Source organism: Anarhichas minor, unplaced genomic scaffold, assembly GCF_050575085.1.
Source record: "Anarhichas minor isolate MPS153535 unplaced genomic scaffold, ASM5057508v1 ptg000003l, whole genome shotgun sequence".
In the NCBI taxonomy this organism is placed as follows: Eukaryota; Metazoa; Chordata; class Actinopteri; order Perciformes; family Anarhichadidae; genus Anarhichas; species Anarhichas minor.
Window position 1 is genome coordinate 15,628,335 of NW_027466449.1, and position 19,443 is coordinate 15,647,777.

At 45.9% G+C, this 19,443-nt stretch overlaps 1 protein-coding gene across 1 annotated transcript in view; it reads left to right on the forward strand.

The window, feature by feature from the left end:
* The first annotated feature begins 261 nt into the window (after window positions 1–261).
* The window catches only part of LOC142958372 (cadherin-4-like), a 212,241-nt gene continuing 193,059 nt past the window's right edge, over window positions 262–19,443 (forward strand). The window contains exons 1-2 of the mRNA XM_076099790.1: window positions 262–318; window positions 1,616–1,727. Of these exons, the coding sequence (XP_075955905.1) occupies window positions 262–318; window positions 1,616–1,727 (169 nt within the window). The remainder of the gene's footprint in view (window positions 319–1,615; window positions 1,728–19,443) is intronic.

Consider the following 19,443-nt stretch of genomic DNA (forward strand, 5'->3'; position numbering starts at 1 on the left):
GGAGGGGTTGGAGAGTGACGCTGGCTGCTGCGCCTCGGTGCCGAGCGGAGCGCTTACCTGCAGATGAGAGAGCCGGGGAGGGGAGAACTCGGGGCAGAGCTGCAGCAGCACACTCGCGGAGCGCACGAGAGGGACGTAACGAGCAAGTCCCGAGCAAACGAGGACGGGAATTAACTCGTGCAATTACCGGAGAATCATTACGCATCTACCCTTTCTTTCTGGTGCCTCGTCCAGGCAGCACTGGCTCGCTCGCTCGCCACGATGAGAACCGACTTCGCTCTGGTCCTGACAGCAGCCCTTCTTCTGGACTCATTCCCGGTGAGATTTCTTTTATTATTATGATTTTTTACAACAGCTGCTTCTGTAAGTTGTGAGAGACGCAGCGTCTCAAGGGGTGCGGGGTTCTTCAAAGCAGTAGCGCATGAGCTGGAGTAAAAGTCATGTAACGGTAGTCGGATGGAGTCCAGCGTCGGTCCGGTGTGTCGGTGCCGCAGCGGCGCAGAGCTGCTCCGTGTTTCACTACAAGTGCGCTAATTGGTTCGCTAATGAATTTTAATGTTTTCATAAAGGGGAAAAAATAAAATAAAGTCCGTGTTAAGATCCAGGAGGCTCTCCGCTCTGATCCTCGTCAGATTTCCTCTGGACCGCTGCGGGGTTCATCACCGGGCTCCTACGCTACATTCTTATTACAGCGCAATCCAATCACCCCAGATGAAACCTTTTTATTCTTTATCAAACACATTTAGTCATATCGCTTATTTTTTTTTGCAGAAGCTCCCTCCGTTGAGCCTCTTTGACCCCCCCCCCCCCCCCCCCCCCCAAAAAAAAAAAACCCACATATGTCTACAATAAGTTAACCTTTAAAGTTGTGAGGTGCTTTTCAAACCTCTGCTCGTCGTTTCATCGGTGCCGGTGGACTAACGGTCCTAACGGCGCACTGAGGAACCCTGCTTAATCTGTCTCTCTGCCGCTTTCCTGACCAAAGCCATTCATATATTTTTTTATGTCATGCAAATTTAGGAGAACTACACAAATGATATTTGACTCCTCCGTTATTCCTCTCCGAAGAGGAGAGAGGGACGAGTGTGTTATGCCGCCTCTGCATTCGGAACTCCAGCCCTGGCATCCACCTGTGTGTGTGTGCGTGTTGTTTTTTGGTGCGCACGCACATCCACTTCTGTAGCTGGTCAGATCGTTCAATTTCACCAGCAGTGAGCGCTAAATGTTGTGTGCGAAGTTTTCTGCAGGCCAGTTCAAACACACACGCCCCACACACACACACACACACACACACACCTGCAGTGCTGTTATATGGCTCACTTAACCCAGAGTACAATATTTAAAGAATGTCCTCATGTCATCACGGGCTGCTTTCTTTTATGGAGCGAGTTAAACAGAGCATTTTCTTTTGTTATCAGACATTATAAGAGTGTGGGTATTTAATCAGCTATGTGCCTACCCAGGATCATGCAGTCGATGAACTTGTTGAATATATTTCTGCTAACCGCGGTGCAATATGCCGCTTTTTCTCCCAGGCTCAGGGCCAAAGAGAAGCAAGAAATCAATGGAATCCATGTTTATCGATGTCTTGCTTTGTATTTCTCTTCTCTTCCAGAGGAATAATGGCGAGCATGCTTCCAGAGGTCCCTGCCGACCTGGCTTCTCACAAAGCTTCTACTCTGTGCTGATATCAAGGGATGTACTGCAAGGCCAGGGCATACGCAAAGGTACGAGCTTTCATCGGCTGAAGCCAGTGAGAAGAGCTCCCTCTCTGTGTCGAGGCCGGTGAAGGGGAATATGTGTGGCGGTGTGTTTTCTTTCAATGCCGGGTCGTTTTACAATCGTAGTATTTATGCATCTGGAGGGTTGATGGACATTGAATATTGTGAACTACTGCTGTGTGAATTACAGAAACGATCTGGAGCAAACTCTGTGCTGTGAAGTCAGTGCGTCGGTCTGCTGTTGTCATGCCGTGTTGCTTCAGACGAACATGTCTTCACATATTTTTAAGCAGAAGTGTACGTGGCTACGATACAGGCTTTTTTGTTCCGCTCCTCCAAATGCTTGTTAGTTAAATGCTAGAATGTATTTGTTGTTATTGCACAACCTCTTCAATATTCTAATTATTATTATCACTATCTTCATCATCTGTCACCTTCACACTACGCCTTACCCAGCTTGTATGTGTGTTGCTCCAATTACACAGCGAGCCGACCAAGTTTCGAGGGCTTCGATAGTGCAGGAAATGGAATCGACATCCTGTGTCTAATCTGGCACTGCTCCTGCCAATGTGGGCTAATTGCAATTCTCTATTGATCCCAATGGTTGTTTTTTTCTTTTCTTTCCCCCCTCATAGCTCAGCTAAGCTGTATTGTTTTGCTGTGGGCGCACAATAGCTCTTTTGTGGGTCGACAGTGTCTTCGGCAGCTGCAAAATATATACGTCTCACTCTCCTTAGCGGTGAGAGACCTGGTGGGGATGCAGCTGTCTAGACTCTCTCTCTCTTCAGTGTGTGCGTGCACAAAGACACAGAAGTACACACAGTACAATAGGGTTCAGTATATTCATCTTTGGGTTTGTTTTCTCCCTCGTCTGTATTTGTGTGTGTCTCTTTTTGCCGGAGTGATAAAAGTTCTGGAGGAAGGTGTCGGCCTGATTGTAGTGTTTCATTAACTTGGGTGCGTCGTCGCCTGGCTGGAAGCGGGATTGGATGTGGGACGTTGGTCGCTGGTGGTGAGCTTGCTCCTCTCCGTGTGTGGCAGTGATGTCTTCAGCCCAGCAGGGGGTGTTAACACAATCACAAACAATCCCAGAATGAGCCATCACTGCTACACAGGAGCCGAGTGTTTCAGAGAGCATTATTCATCTGGTTTTGAGAGATGAAATTGTCTCTGTGTCTCCGTTCAGACATAAAATGATCGTCGGAGGTCTAACAGGGTTGTTTTCCGTATTAAGAATTCAATTTACCACCAACAGAAGATGTTTTAGTGCGATTTCTCCAGCGTAAGCCTCACAAAAGTCAAAGATTGCCGTGTTATCGGAGCGAATAAACCACGACGGTCTCCGCTCATGAAAACATACAGACTTGTCATTCATTTCCCCTTAAATCATATTCACAGCATATGCTTTTATTCAACATTTACCATTTGTGTCCTCTGTGCTGCTTGAAAGGATCTTGATAAAGTAATATGTGCTTGTCTCTGCCGTGACACATTCACAGCTGCAATGTCATCTTCATGTGCATGTGAGTGCGCAGTGGCCAGACACACACACACACACACACACACACACACACACACACACACGCACACACACGCTGTATGTGATTTACAGGGCTCAGGCAGTTGATTTATAGTTGGTAAGGGTGTCACTGGAGGGAGGCAGGAAGCTACTCTGGAAAGGCTTTAATAATAACATTGTTTAACCCAAAACCATCAAGAGGGGGCAGGAGTAATGACACCCACTCATGCACACACACACACACACACACACACACACACCCCAACACATATATATATATATATATATATGCCACCGGGGGAATAATGGGAAGGACAGAACTAGGACCTCGGCCATGAGGGTCTAGACAGGAGGTCGGCAGGGAGGAGGAGGAGGATGTTACATTTCACATTTTTTTATTTTAAATCACTCTGAAGTACCACATTTCATAAAATGTCCAAGTCTAGCGTAGTTATTGAAACCTCCACAGCAAATATGACAACAAACCCAAGGCTACATATTTGACGATATATCTGGTATAAGACTTGTATGAAATGGATTTAGTTCTGTTTGTGCATTTGATCTGCGTTTAGCAAAACTCCTCCACACTTTTTCATAATTTCTTCAGAATATCAATTTGTTTTGTCATCATTTTCAGTCATCTCATGAGACATTCTCTGCTTCGTCTCTGATTAATCTTCTTTTTAATCGGCAGAGACGCTCATTCACATCACTTCCTAAAAAATCTGGGTGTTTAAGCCGACCGAGAGTTTTCATCGGCAAACACAGTGCGTCCAATGAACATTCCTCCGTATTAATTCCACACACTGCATTATTCCTGCTGAGTGGATAGATTTGCGCTCTATTCATCTGGAAAACCCAGTCGCCACAGTTGATGACTGCGCTGCCAGATATGACTTGCATATCTTACCGGTATTTAGGAATGTGGGTCAGATGCTGTTTTTATTTTGCCTCTGCGAAAGGCCGTGGCCGGAGGCGCCGTGTTCTCGTGTTGTCCGTCCCGTTCTTGATCGTGATATCTCTCGTGCGCCTGGAGGGTATTTATTTGTTTTTTTCAAATTTGGCACAACCGTCCACTTGGACTCAAGGATGAACTGATTTAGAATTTGATTTAGATCATTTGAAGGATTGATAATTGAATCAACAAGACGTTTGGAGTGTATTGTAGGAGTTGGAACTCACTCGCGTAACTTCGTCCCACGTGTCCCTCAGTGAGCCCACTCTGCTGAGCTTGGACTTATGTTTGGGTTACCGGTGGTTTTGGGCAGCCCTCACTTTGACTGTGGTTGTGTTTTTTTCTCTGACTGTGTGTGTGTGTGTGAGAGAGAGAGAGAGCGTTAAGGAGGGGATTGAAAGACTGATTTGTTAAATTCTGGTGTGCTTCTTTCGGACACGTCGGTACCTGAGCTGTAACAGTGCTGACGTCCACAGTACAGCTTCTCCGATTTTCTCCGCAGTCATCACTTTGTTTCGAGAAACTCCACCAGTGCTTGGCTCCCGTTGGAAAATTTGATCCCCTCCAGTCACTCATCATCCAGAATGAATGGCCTGAATGTCTGTATTAAGGTGACCATATCTGTCCTTAACCCTCCCGGCCAGCCTCAGGATTGCTATTGTACTTATAAATACATTTTCCTGATGCACTGCAAGCACTCCTTCGCTCTCTCTCGCTCTCTCATCCCCACACACACACACACACACACACACACACAATGTCTATGACGGTGTCCTTATACGCTGCCATTCAGTCCAGATTCAGATGGCATTTACGTCTCTGACCCAGATCCCTTCTCCCTCCCTCTAGTGCCGCCTTGTTTCTATATTCGCAGCATGGCTGTTGCCCCACCAGGAGGATAACCAGAAGAAATGGATGAGAGAGCTTTGCATTCTGAATAAAACAAATTGTTCAGAGCTGTAATTTCCTCCAGGATAATATTTCCAAAAAAATCTCTTCCAGCGGGCACCCGGAAGCTTTCCTATGAGGTTTCAGGTGATTCTTTCCAAAATCCACTTGCCGGGCTGTTCCTTCTCTGTAAGCTTTGTATTCCGGAAATCATTTTGCAACTTAAAGCGCAGAATTTGAATTCCAGTTAAGTGTCAATCTATTGCAAATAGCCTCACAGGATCCTCTGCTTTAGACTTTAAAAATACGCCAAGAGTCAGAGTCAAATTCCCGTCCCCTCTACCCAAAATCTGAGCTGACACACACACACACACACACACACACACACACACGCACACACTTCAGTGGCTCAGCATTCTGGTGATGTGGGGACAGGAGTCCACTACGAAGGAGTGACTCATAGGAGCCTGAATAAAAGATGCCAGTTTTCACACGCTCCGTAGGGATGGACAATACATCAATTTTCTCTTTCCCTTCACGCTCAAACTGAATTAGATAGTTTTGATTTGCTGTTTACCTTTTGCCCTAAATCTCAGGATACACAGCCTGCTGTGTTATCTGGGTCGATGGCAGACAGGCATCCTCATGGAGAGTAGTCATTGTTGGAATATCGCCTCTTTTGTTTGTGTTTTTGCTGTTCTGCCTAAATAACTCTCATTGTCTCTCTCTCATTATTAGTTTGGGATCTTGGCGTCTTACTTTATTCTAATCATATTCAAAGTCCTATCTCTCTGTGATTCTTTCTCTCCGTTGTTGTTCTGAATCATTCATGTCTTGACTCTGCAACCCCCCAATATAAACATCTAATCTCCTGTTATAATGCAAAATAACAGCACAAATCCTTATTCTCTCTCCGCCATCTGTTTGAACCATTACATGCTTTATGGCTAATTTTTGCGAGGATATTCCGTGGCGGAGACAGCAGCCGCAGACACGTCCGTTTTTTTCCTCCATGGTTATTAATTAGAGAGACGCAGGAGGCTGACATTTGTTGGATGTCTCGTAAAGCGGTGAGACACACTGAGGTGCTGGTTTATGCTCTTCGGGCCAAAGGCTAAACTGACCTCAGGGAGCTGTTCCGAAACGCCAGTTGACACATATTTACTTAACGTGTAACCCCGCGCCTGATGTATGTATCCAATAGTTTTCAAGAACTGTGTGTGGATTTTCCAGAGAGGCTCATATAGATGATTTAGCCACATGGCTGAACGTTTCTTACCCTGTTAAGGTCTACACATGAGTGGTTTATGAGATAAGCAGGGTGGGGGTGGGGGTTCTACCTGCAGGAGTTCTGCTTTTGATTAATACTATGAGCCTTGGGGAACCCATGCTGCGGAACAGTTAATGTGCTTTTGTGTACTTGGGTCTGTGCGTTTTGTGGTTGAGTGCACCGAGGTAGTCGTCCGACGCTCCGTCGGGTATACGCCAGTTCTTTTTTAGTTTTTTTTTTCCAAGCCGGTCGTTGATGAGGAAAAAAAGAAAGAAAGCAGGTGGAGGGCATTATTTTTAATGAGATTTTTGACATCTTGTCCCTTTTGTTTTGAGAGGAGAGACAGAGGGTGAGGGGAGAGTGGATGAACAAATGTGGGAGACTTCCTGCAGATTGAGTTACTCTGCGCTGTGTGTGTGTGTGTGTGTGTGTGTGTGTGAACTCTGCACACTTGTCATCTGCTCGGTACATTAAGAGACCTCCTGCCTTGGTATGATGGGCCTTCTGGGGTCCTACAGGACCACGGTTATGGTTCTCCTGAAGACATTAAACCCGTTTAAATACTTTGCTTGGACTCCAGCTCTTTAATGCACAGATGGTCTGCATGGGCGGAGAGATGACAAGGGGACACTGCTAGCTCTCTCTCTCTCGCTCACATACACACATGCACATTTTGTCTGAGGTTAGCAGTATTTGTTGTTGTTGTTGGTGATGTCAGATTAAGACTTCACAGTGGCTGCTGTAAGGTGTCCCTGCTGTCTTTGGGAAAATAGTTTGTCAACAGGAGCAACAGCGATGCGAGGCGCTCCTAGGGCTGTTCTTTTGCTGGGATGTGGTGGACAGGGATTACACCAGCTGGATAGCGATAAGCCTACAAGGCTGTTTTCTCTTTTGCTCGAGTGTCACACTGACCATGTCCTTCAGCTAGGCTACTGTCAGAGGGAGGGTGTTGTGGAGGGAGAGAGAGACACTTTGCTCTCAACAGGGTGGAAAGATAAGGCTCTGTCTCCTGAAGCAGCGAGCACATTCATCATATATGGTGCTCTCACTGCTGTTGCACATTCATGCAAACAAACACAGAAAGCCATTATGGCTCTCTAAAACAAAAAGGGATGTAGATTCCTCCTCCCAGTCCGCCCACTTACTCCAGTACAGCTTTGGCCCTGGGCCCCGAACGCTGTTGTGTCCTCCTCCTTCCCACTCACTCCTCCACTGCCGCTGTTTGTCTACGGCAGCATTTTAATTACAGCCTAATTGATCACGTTAGAAATGAAGCCGCCGCGAAGGCAACCAATAAAGTGATGATTCAGCCATCACGGCTCCGTCACTTTTTTTTTTATTTGTCGGTGTGCCGCGATACAGACACACAGGAGGAGTGGCGAAGACATGGATGACACCATTTTGCAGTTCAAGATTATTTTAGTCTTAATATTTCAACTTTTCAATTTCTATTGAAGCACAGAGCAAATTAAATAATGCATGAGCTCAGTTTGGGAAATTCTCCTCTTCTCTGAAATCCAAAAACATAATTAAAGAGTGGTGAAACTAAAAGCTCATTTACAGCCATTGTTATGAAAGTTCCTCATAACAGTGATATAATAAAAAACAAGAAAAGGGGTTCAGCGTCCTCCACCTCTAACCCAGCCCTCAATTATCTCTCCTCCCTGCCCAGTTTCCCTGGACCAGATCGTTATAGTTAATTAAAAGACTTCTGTCCATTTCTCACACTTTTCTAATCAACCAAGAAGTCTATGATCTCTCTGAGAATGTGGGCAGGACAAATCCGAGAGCATTACAGCCTCATATGCTATTCCTTTTGCTTGAAGATCCCCCCCCGTCTTTGTTAAGGGAGGATGAAACGACGGACGGGAGCCCTCAGAAGACATGGCTGTCTGCTAATCGCTAATTGTGTCCTGAACTCCCTGTGAACGTTCCCCATTAAGTTCTTAAGTTCAGCACACATGTCGAAACCACGGAAGCCACGCAGAAGCGCAGGGGACAGAGGGAGAAAAGGGGGGGGGGAGTCGACAAACAGAGTGGCAGTAATGTTAATTAATCAGAAGACAATGTAGAATCCCATGGTGTCTGGGCCCACTTTATTCACCAGGCTAAAAGCTAATAAGGGGCTAACAAGGCCGCTTCCAGAGGAGCTCTGATCTTTGCAAACATTGTCTGATGATTCGTGTCGAGATAGATTTGAACTTTTTCTTTTTTTGACTGATCGTGTCAAATCGTGTTTGCATGTTCCTTATGTCAGGTGAGGTTGTTGTTTCTATTTCTAATCTGCAAGAGTTGATTGGCCACTGCTGCGTTTCATTTCCCCTCATCACAGAAGCGTGGCATTTCTCATTATCCCCTCGCTTAATTTATGCACAAGTTATTCATAGTTTGGTAAATCACAAAGTTTAGCGACGACAATTTGACAGTTCCCCGTTGTGTTTTAAGGAAATAGGTTTCAGGGACATGTTCTTTGTTTTTTGTTTTTCTTTACGCCTCACTGTGTGTGTGTGTGTGTGTGTGTGTGTGTGTGTGTGTGTGTGTGTGTGTGTGTGTGTGTGTGTGTGTGTGTGTGTGTGTGTGTGTGTGTGTGTGTGTGTGTGTGTGTGTGTGTGTGTGTGTGTGTGTGTGTGTGTGTGTGTGTGTGTGTGTGCGCATACGTCTGTTTTTGTGTAAGACAGGTGCGAGTGCGTAAAATCGGAGGTGCCGGTTAGTGAAAGATTGAACTCGAGAGAAGTTTCTTTCTCTTCCGGGCGAATGAGACGAAAACAGAAGAAAAATGGAAATGGAGAAGCAGAATAAAGACGCTCGTTGGGACGGTGATAAAAGACTTGGCCCCTCTCAACAACAACGGTGTCGGCATCCATGATGAAAAGGATTCACGGAAGAGAAGCCGAGCGTAGTAACACCATCTCAGCCATGTGACAGGCAACATGTATGAGCTTGAATTAGCTGCCAGTCAGAGGGGCTTTATATAGCTTCACACATCCTCATCCTCATCGCCGATGACTTATATTATTAGGTGTGGAACAATGTAAACACAGGAAACAAACATCTTATCAGCCACGATAAAGGCACAGTTGGCATTTCTCTTCAGATAAAGACCATCATTGAGTTGACAGGGCCGGTAGAGATGCAAGCTGCTCAAATGAAAATACTTTTTTAAAAGGTTCTTGCTGGTTGGTGCTTGCTTTCACTATAAAGTACTTGTGCTTGACGTGCTGCAGTGTGATAACTCTGTTAAGTAAATAAGCATCTTAGTGGTTTGGTTTCCAACCAACGACTGGCAGCATTTTGATCCGGGAGTTTAAGTAGCATGTGGTCTTTTTTACCTTAACTGGAATCTCGCCTCGGGCCGCAAAAGCCCTGGAGGAGTGCTTGTATTCTGAGAGGAGGGTCCGTGGAAATGCTGAGTCGGATGTGGAGAAAATGGAGACAAATGATGCTGCGTTGAAGGGCAAAACTGTGTTCTATTATCGCTAAGAAGGTAGAATATTCTTCATAGACGCCTGCTCCAACTTATGGTGGAAGACGGGGGAAACATCTTTCATCCATTTGATCCACATTGCCACTCGAGCCGAGGCGAGGCCAGCGCCTTTTGAATGGAACTGTGCCATCGAGGAAAAAGCCATTTTTCTTTGAAGCGCGCACACACACACGCATATGCGCACACATGATTGCCGCGGTGTGCATTGCGGCGCCGCTTTTACCAACGTAGAGATTTACGGAGCGAGTCAAACGGTTGACAAAGTTAAACGAGATGTCACATCGAATCCATCAAGTCAAATATTTTCAGCTTTGTTTATCGCGTGTCTGAGTTTCACCAGGCATGATGTCGCTTGCGTGTGTGCTGCCTTTTTGGATGTCAGCATAGAAGTGATTTGTCCTGCAGATGCGGACTAATGAATGAGGCATCCTGCTCGTGGGATGATATTAGCCTGGGTAGCAGTTCCTTTGATGTGATTAGCTCCATGCACTCTCTTGACAAATTGGTCTGTCCTTACCTCACAGCTGAAACACTAATCTATGCCAAAAAACAAAGAAACTCCTTCCGCCTAACAGAGCGTGTGCGTGTGCGTGTGCGTGTGTGTGTGTGTGTGTGTGTGTGTGTGTGTGTGTGTGTGTGTGTGTGTGTGTGTGTGTGTGTGTGTGTGTGTGTGTGTGTGTGTGTGTGTGTGTGTGTGTGTGTGTGTGTGTGTGTGTGTGTGCGCCCGCGCGTAGCATAGATTGATGAAGATGGAAAGATAGAATTGAGTTAATAGTTAAAACAAGAGACTACAGCCGTACTAGTGGCTCTCTGAGGATGTCTAGTATAATAATGTTTGCTGTTAAAGCCTTTACACACCGGGGGGGGGGGGGGGGGGGGCCAACAGCGTTGCCAATTTGCCAGGATCCTATTGACCCAGAGCAGCGTCTGCCACTAAGGTAAATTGTTGTATAACCTAAGCTACTGCACCATTCACCTAGCTAAAGTCCTTGTATGTGTAATGTGTACTTGGCAATAAACAGCATCTGATTCAGATTCTTCGTCAAGGTCGAAGGCAGTAGTACTGTTTGCTGTCTTGGTTCGGCCTATGGAGCCTCTGTAATGTTTGCGTTCATTGTGACTGGACTTCATTGTGACAGGACTTCATTGTGACAGGACTTCATTGTGACTGGCTTCCGGTGTGTAAAGGCCTTCATATCACAACTATCTTATCATGTTTAAAAAGTACAGCTGAAGGACCGATGGAAGTGTCTTTAGTTTTCCACGTATTTGTTCATACTAAGGTACTGAATAACATGAATTTTGACCTGATGATAATGTCGGATTCAAAATTCAGGGATCAGTCAATTTCAGCAATATATCCTGAGGGGACCACGGTCGTCTCCACCAAATTTCCTGGCCCTCCGTCCAATATGTGTGACATTCTCAACCTCCAAAAGTCAGCGGATTGTGAAGATTTCATTCATTTCTGAGTAGGAGAACACTTGTTAGTGATCTGTAGCTGGGATACAGTCTGACCTTATTGCCTACGGAGGACCTTTGGTCTGCACATTGACAGCGGCCCCTAACCCATGCCAATGTCTTGACTCTTATCAGGCCACAATCTGTGGGCTCACTGTGCGAGAGGTCATCAACAGCTGCCTAGCCGAATAAAGTAAAGAGCTGGATGCCAACTACATGTAACTGTAGCGATGAGTGATTGTGCTCGATCCCCCATTAGTTTTGCCAGCATCTTTTTTCCCCCACTACGTCTATGACTAGAGGGTTAAGACTCTACCAAGTAGCAGAGTTGGCTCCTTTTACAGCCAGTATGAGCGTGCCCTTCTTAACTGGTTTTAGGAATGTTAGTCTAGTCCTTGTTGCATCCATATACTTGGCTCACCTTCATATTCTCTCTTGTGGTAAATCCGCCATCAGGTCTTTGTGTGTGTGTGTGTGTGTGTGTGTGTGTGTGTGTGTGTGTGTGTGTGTGTGTGTGTGTGTGTGTGTGTGTGTGTGTGTGTGTGTGTGTGTGTGTGTGTGTGTGTGTGTGTGTGTGTGTGTGTGTGTGTGTGTGTGTGTGTGTGTGTGTGTGTGTGTGTGTGTGTGTGAGCGTTTGAATATGAGCATACTTTCTGTCCTAACCACTGAATGTTTGGACAGAGAACTCCACAGCGTTCGGTAAATTCAGAGCAGACTGCGAGCAGATTATTTTCCTTCTTAATCTGTTTGAAAGTTTGTCTTGGAAATGAACACATACAACATCGAGTTCCATCCCTTTAGCAGCTTTAGGAAGATTTCTATATATTTAACTTTAATTTAGATACCAGTGCACAGAGGTAATTGTGTTGGCGGACTTGGTCTGAAACTTTTTAAATAATGGAAGCTCATCAGTTCAGCCACTTAAGATAGTGTTTAATGAATTAAGCAGGCTCTGGATGGGTGACCCGAGGTGGAAGACAAAGAGGTTGTATATATTACAACTATCTGATGGGACGTCTTCAAATTAGGCATGAAGTCTTCTCAGGGGAAAAGGGATTTGCTTATCTTGGACTTGGAGGAATGGGCTCCTCTTCTCTTTGACAACTGCAATTGAGCCTATAGGTCTGCACGACATTGGAAAAGAACTGACATTGCAATATATTTTTTTTATGCAATATATATGGCGATATGAACAAATACAGGAGTTTTTTACAAAATGAGAGCAAAGTTAAGCGGCTGGATCTATGAAGAACTTTGTGCAGTAAACAATTCAATCATAAACACTTTGGTTGTATTGATATTAATTGGGATGACAGCAAAAGAAAGTCACACCCACAAAGCATTGCAAATGAGACGGGGTCTGTGTTTCAAGACGGGTAGGACGGGTTGCTGACATCGTCTTGTGGTCGGAGACGCTATCAGCCTTCATCCCTCACCTCTCCAAGCCGGCCTAGAGCCCGGTTGCGGCGCAGGGCTACGGGGAAATGCTCCAGCGAGAGGATCCTCCCACACCGAGCGGCCGTCGCTGACCCGCAGAGTTGAATCCCCCCCCCCCCCCCCCCATGCGGGACCCGACCTTTTGAGAAGTGTAAAAATATATACAGTTCATTATGAAACTGTGTCAGGCCAAGCTAGACAGTAGCTTATTAATGGGAAGCACTGGGTTAGTCGTGGAAACTGAGAAACGTTTTCTTTTTGTATCAAGTTGGAGCAGGACGTGTTCGAGTTCATTTGCAGACTATTGCGGATGATGAAATGATGAATATTATATTAATTGGGCCACGGAGAAAACTTGCTCAGGACTAAAGTATTAAGACGTGTTTACAACATTGGGCCTCGTGTAGTGACATGATGGTCCTGATTGTTAGCACATCAGGAACAATGCCAGTCAGACTCTCAACATCACTCCCCCCTCTCTCTCCCTATTCGCTACGTCCCCTTCAGTCTGCCCCAGCTCAGCCAGCACCCCCCCCTCCCCCTCCCACCCCCCACCTCAGTCCTTTACCGAGGCAAGTGGAGACTCTTATCATTGATTTTCTCTTTTCTCTCCTCTGTTCACTCACTGCAGCGCTTCCCAACTTATCTGGCTCTGACAGAACAATGCTGCAGTAGGAGGGCACTCAAGGACAGATTAGATTGTTTGGGGATTCTCATTCCTCATTTTTCCCAAACTTCTCGCTCTGTCTTTCCCCGTTCTGTAGCACGGTCCTGCCTCTGTGATACTGTTTATGCGCCTCTTATCACCTGCAGTTGCAACTACTTCAACCCTGCTTCCGCTCCTCGGCCTGAAGAGTAATCACTGCCTTGTCGCTGTATGTACTCCTCGTGTGACCGTGTTCATTTTGTATGAATAGTTATAATGTATCTAAAAATGCAGTAAAGGTTAACATATGTGTCAGTCCGTTGGTGTGTGTGTGTTTTGCTTTTGTTCCTCTGGTGGTGGCAGCGCCTCCTCTGTCTGAGCCGTGGTAATTACTGTGCTTCACTGCCTCTTTAGAAGTCAATGAAGCCGAACTCATTGTCTCTCTACATGGAAGTCAACAATTGTGTGAATTCCCTAGCGACATCGCAGCCACTGCTAAACCATCTTCCTGCATTTTTTATCAGTCTCAAAGTGTCTCTGTTTGTCCTTTTGTATCTCTCTCTCTCTCTCTCTCTCTCTCTCCGTCTGTGTCTGTGTGTTTGTATGCGGTTGCTGTTTCCACATCCCATTGAGTTCTAACAGGGGTAATTGAGCTTAAGAGTGTTGTGATTTAATTCCCATGTATGTATTTCTGTATTTAATTTGAGTCATGGAGTCTATTTAAGATTGCTAACAGCATCATAATCTAATTTCCAAACAACAACAGCTAGAAGGCAGCTCATTGAAATTGTAATGGTTTTTTGGGGGGGGCAAAATGGATTTTAGACATTTAAAGGGATATTTCTTTGCAGACTTACAGTGCAGTCAGTTCCGGGTCTGTTTATATCATTAAAAACGGCATCCCACGCCACACTCTGCCCCCCCATGGCTGTGTGTACAGTAACCGTGTCACAGTGCTGCCGGAATGGAGAGAACATGTTATCATTAACTGTGCTGAAGCTGAAACCACTGCGACCACACTGGCAGCTCAATGGGAGATTGCCAGTTGTCCTCGATCCCATACTCCCTTTTGATAATGTTTAACCTTCGCACTGCAGAGCACATTAGATGGAGGAGAGGTTAGCCTCAAACCCAGGCAACCTCAGTGGAGTGTGTGTGAGGGGAGAGGGGATGGGGTGTGTCGTAAAGAAAGGAGGTTAGCTCCGTGGAATGTGTGTAATGGGACGGCAAACCAAAGCCAGAGATGCTGAATGCCATCGGTGGCTTGGGTTAGCCGATTGTGGGATAGGATGAGATGAGATGGGAGGCGATGGATGGCCTCTGAGCATGTGGATGGAAGTCGAACTCCAACTGTTTTTGCCCTTTCTGAATGTGGATGGAAACCAAGCGAGCGATATGTTGCCATGGCAAAAAAACATAAGCCAGCACGAGTCATTCATTTCTTTTACTAACAGATTGTGTTGGTGTTGTATGTGTATGACTATGAGACAGATACGTAAGGTACACGTCACACCGGCACATCTAAAATCCCAAGGGGCGCAGCGTTACGCCGGCTGTGTTTGGTTCAATGTAAGAAAGAAAAAACTGTTGTGAGGTGTTTTAATCTTTACAGAAGTACTGCTGGATCTCTGCACAAAGGGGCTGATGAGAGAAAGTGGCATATGTTGTACATGTTGCCAATTAATAAACAGTTCAAGATACTTTGATGTTCTTATAATAAGAATAGTTGAATCATTAAATAATGCAACGCAATTATTAGAAGGCTTATAATAGACCCAGTGATTGGGGATCGCTATCGCCCGATACGGCTTCCAGCGCTCCTGACCGGAGCTCCCTTTGGAGGGTATTTAAGGTAATAGATGCAAAACAGAAGACATTTAAACCAGTAGTGTACACAATGTGTGCTTCCAGTAATGATGGAGAGATAGATTTTTACACTAAAAGAGAGCAGGGTCTTAGTTGGGGCAGGGAGTACAATGCAGATGTTGTTAATGCGATTCTATTGTCCTACTAATTGAGTATACTCATGCCTCCTAAAACAGCGCTGATGCAATTTCTGCATCAACACACACACACACACAGAGAGAGAGAGAGCCAGTGCTTTGCATGCCAGTTGTGTGCTGTGCGAGTCTTTCGGCACCAGTTAGCTTCTGTTGCCATGTTTAGAGTGTATAAATTGGTCCGCAGTCGTGTTGGCTCACAAACTATCCTCCTCAGTGTCCATTTGTTTCCATCGTTAAAGGCTCTTTAATAGGCCAACTGTGGCATCTATCTTAAATAGCTCGCTTTGCAGAGGTTTACTTAAAGCTAAGTAAAAATATTTTTCCCCCTTCAAGCGGTCTATTTAACCTCAACTATGCATAACGGCTGGACAGCCCTTCAGCAGTTAATAGTACTGAGAATAGAGCTTACAGGGAAAGTAAGGGACTGAGAAACACTTCTCTCCACTCTTTAGTCCGGAAAATTGGCAGAAGGACAAAGAGATTTTCTTTTGTGCTTTTATAGAGAATCTGTAAAGGAGAGATTAGGTTATCATCTCACCGAGGAAGGTAGAGAATTTGTGTTGTTGCGCCACGCGGAGATGCTTTTGTTTGCAATGGCCTTTACTACCTTTACTGGAAAATGTCACACAAAGCACTCAGGCATCAAGGGCCACTCTCAGGGCAGGGCCCCCAGCCACCAAGATGAACATGAGGCGCACAGATACAAACACACACACACACACGTACATGGATACACACAGATAATTACACGGGACTACAAGAACTTAGTCCCCAGCCTGTGTGATGTAAGTCGACCTAAAAGCTGCCGGCTCAGTACAAACAATGCTCGTTTGAGTTTGAAGAGGTTGCGAATGTTGCCGTTATGTCGCCTTTTTTACCTCAATCTGTTGTGAAATAACATCTTAACCGTGGTCTTTTTTTATATAATTAATTGGTGTGAGACAAAGATTGTACAAAGATTGTACACAGGACATTTGTATTTGTTTTTCCTGCATCTGTGTTTTTGCGCTGTGGGTTTGGGGAGGGGGAGGGGAGATAGCCTGCTGAACTAGGCCAGTGGAGACACTGACATTTAGACTCAAAGGCTAATGGGATGCCTGTGTCCGCCCCTGCGCTTGCTAGCTCACTGTCGGCGTTCTCAGATCAGGACCGACTAGCCCTTGCTGCTCTTCCAGACCGTCTGGAGCCCCAATGCGCTCTCTCTCTCTCTTTCTCTCAGATGTGTCGACTTTTTGATTCCGTCTCCACGTCTGGCTGGTAGGTCAGCGTGGCTGTCTGTGTGTCTCTCTGGTGACTGCAGCTAAAGGCTCAACTCATCTCACACTGAGAGAGAGAGAGAGAGAGGGCCGTGGGGAGGCCACAAAAGAGAATATCATTGTCTCCTCTAATGGAGGCCAGGGACACATGGAGTTTCTGCCCTTACAGTGGTGTGAAGCAAGGCCTTCTTCAGACCAGTCATTTATTCTGTCTAAAGGCTCATTTATTCCATCCCAAGGCTATGTTGTGAAAAACATCTCTAATGATGATAGCATTGCCCAGTGGGGTGAGATGTTGGAACGATCTTCCATCTCCCGTTAGGTGTCTTCGCGTGACCTATTCTTTGACCCCCAGGGCCAAAAGCTGCCTATTGGAGCCAGAAGACTCATTTGCCATAGCTCAAAGGCCGTCTTAAACCCTACGGTAAACTCATACATCACCAATGCACATCCTCAGAATACTCTACTGCCACACGGCGCTTCAATACGTTTGCACTTCAGGGTAACGGATGCTGTGGCTGAAGTTTTAACAAGATCCTAAAAGTGCAATACAAATGAAAAGTTTCATTTTTGAATTGTATATTCATCCTCACTTCAGAAAAGTAACCTGGAGGGGAGGACTGCCCTGGGGACTGGACAACTTGGGGGATTTGAGTTGGCGACTCTCAGATTCTTATAGACAACGGTTCAGGACATTCGTAGCCCAGGATGTGAAAGGACACCTGTTATAGGAGTGTTCTTGAATGTTAGATTTAAGTGTTTTCTGTGCTAATGGAATTGCTCATCTCCCCCAAAAAAGGCAGTAACATTTCACAGAGGGAAGAGTGAGCGAGAGAGGTTTGTTTTGCTCTTGGAAATATCAACTTAATTAGGAGGAGCATATCATTTACAAATCCAGCCTGACATTTAGGGTGCTGGCAGGTAATGACGGAGAATCGTATTTCACTCGTGTGATGAGAGGAATGCCTTCCTGATTGAAGAGGGGCAATGTGTACAGCACAGCCCTTTTCCCAGGTGTCACAATCAGTCCTGCAGTAGCAGATGTTGCATTGGTCTCCGTCCACAACAGCACCACATGTGAGTTTTCATGTCCTGTTTGAGTTACAAGGGAAGCAAAGTCTTGTTTTCCGAGCGGTGGTTTTCGTCAGTAATGAGTTTGACGGAGAGGCGAGCCCAAACCTGGTGCTTCAAACATCTCTTCAGAAACCATTGTTTCCTTCTCGTCCGACTGTTCTGAGAAGACTTGCATCATCTTTGAAGACGTGCCGCCTCCAACGACTCAGACCTCAGCAAATGCCACCGTTGGCATTTCTTGTCCTTCCAGACCTTCTGTTCTATTCTGGGCCTTTACAAGGCGGCCTGAGTGGTGGCGAGCGAAACCTACAGCACGACCATCTGTTCCAATCATATCGCTTCATCTGTGATCCAGTTCGGCTGCGGCATGTTACTCAGAGACGCGTCCCAGATAGAGCATGAAACATCAACGCGACGCAGCAGCACTACAAATCTCCCAGGCACGCACAGAGACAGAGTGGAGCAGGCAGACGTTTCTTATAGACACTTAGTCAGTGACAAAGTTAGGGCTGTGCTGGATAGGAGACATCATGGAAATTGCCTTTGTGAACAAGAGGCTCCGAAAGGCCCAAGGTCCACTTGAAAAAGGATATTGGATGGCTGCTGAGATGGAGCTGTTCTCCATCTATATTTGGCATTAAAGGAGTAGCGCTGACCGACGGTGGTCCGTGATCCAAGAGGAGGATCTGTGGATATCTGGGATACTTCCTCCTCAACCCCCCACATACACGCACCTCCCTTACAGCGAGATAATGAATAAGCTCACCCCCCTGCAGTCTGTCTGTAAGTGATAAATACACATTACCCACAATTACTTCTGCGCTTTGTAACTGCAGATTTGGTAGCAACAGTGCGCTGGGTCTCGCCATGCTGTTTTATTATAATTTATGACGGCCTCTGATGGCACCACTGCAGGGAGCTGCTTTAGCGGTTCTACTGTATATTGCCCCAGAGAGCAATTGTACCTCGCTGCTCTGCCGCCGGTGATGAATGTCCTCGGATCCTCGGCTGTGAGGCCCTTCACTCCGGGTTTATCTCGGCATAAACAAATGTGAATAAAAGCTGCAGAGCGTGATTTGTTTCCCATTTTAGCTATGCACCATGCACTCTGATATCCACACACCTAAAGCACTTGACTCATTTTGGAGAAAAAAACGACGGCTAAAATTGAGTTCGCATATTCCTTTCAGTTGAACAGGATTGACAAATTCAGCATTTTCTCAGACAGCAATGCTGAACACATCGGCAAAGCTGTGCGAGGTAATTTCTGAGGAAGCAGCCTTATCTGTCTTCCCTCCCCCCTTCCAGAGGGAGAGGAGGAAAGTGGAAAAAGAGAGGACAGGAGATGAGAGCAGTCTAGAGAGGAGGTAGATACATGTGGTGCGATCTGAGGTAGCTGTCTGACAGAGTCTGCTGCTTTTGTCCTGCAGAGGCTGAAGCTTCAGACCCACGCTGGGAAAAAAGAGCTGCCACCTCAAATCCAGTCAGGAAATAGGTGACATGATGGGATTTGTGTTCACAAGGCCTCATTTTGTAAAATATGTTTTGCGTTGGAAATCGCATACCAACCATAAACATTATCAAAATATGGACGTAGTCTCCGGTTTCTGAGGAGTCCTGAAGCTCAAAGTGGAAGGGTCCGGCCGGCGAGACACAGCCTAACTAGTGGCTAATCCAAAATTTGGTGAAAGAGATGGATCCTAGGTGAAGCTGAGGCTGGCCCGGCTGA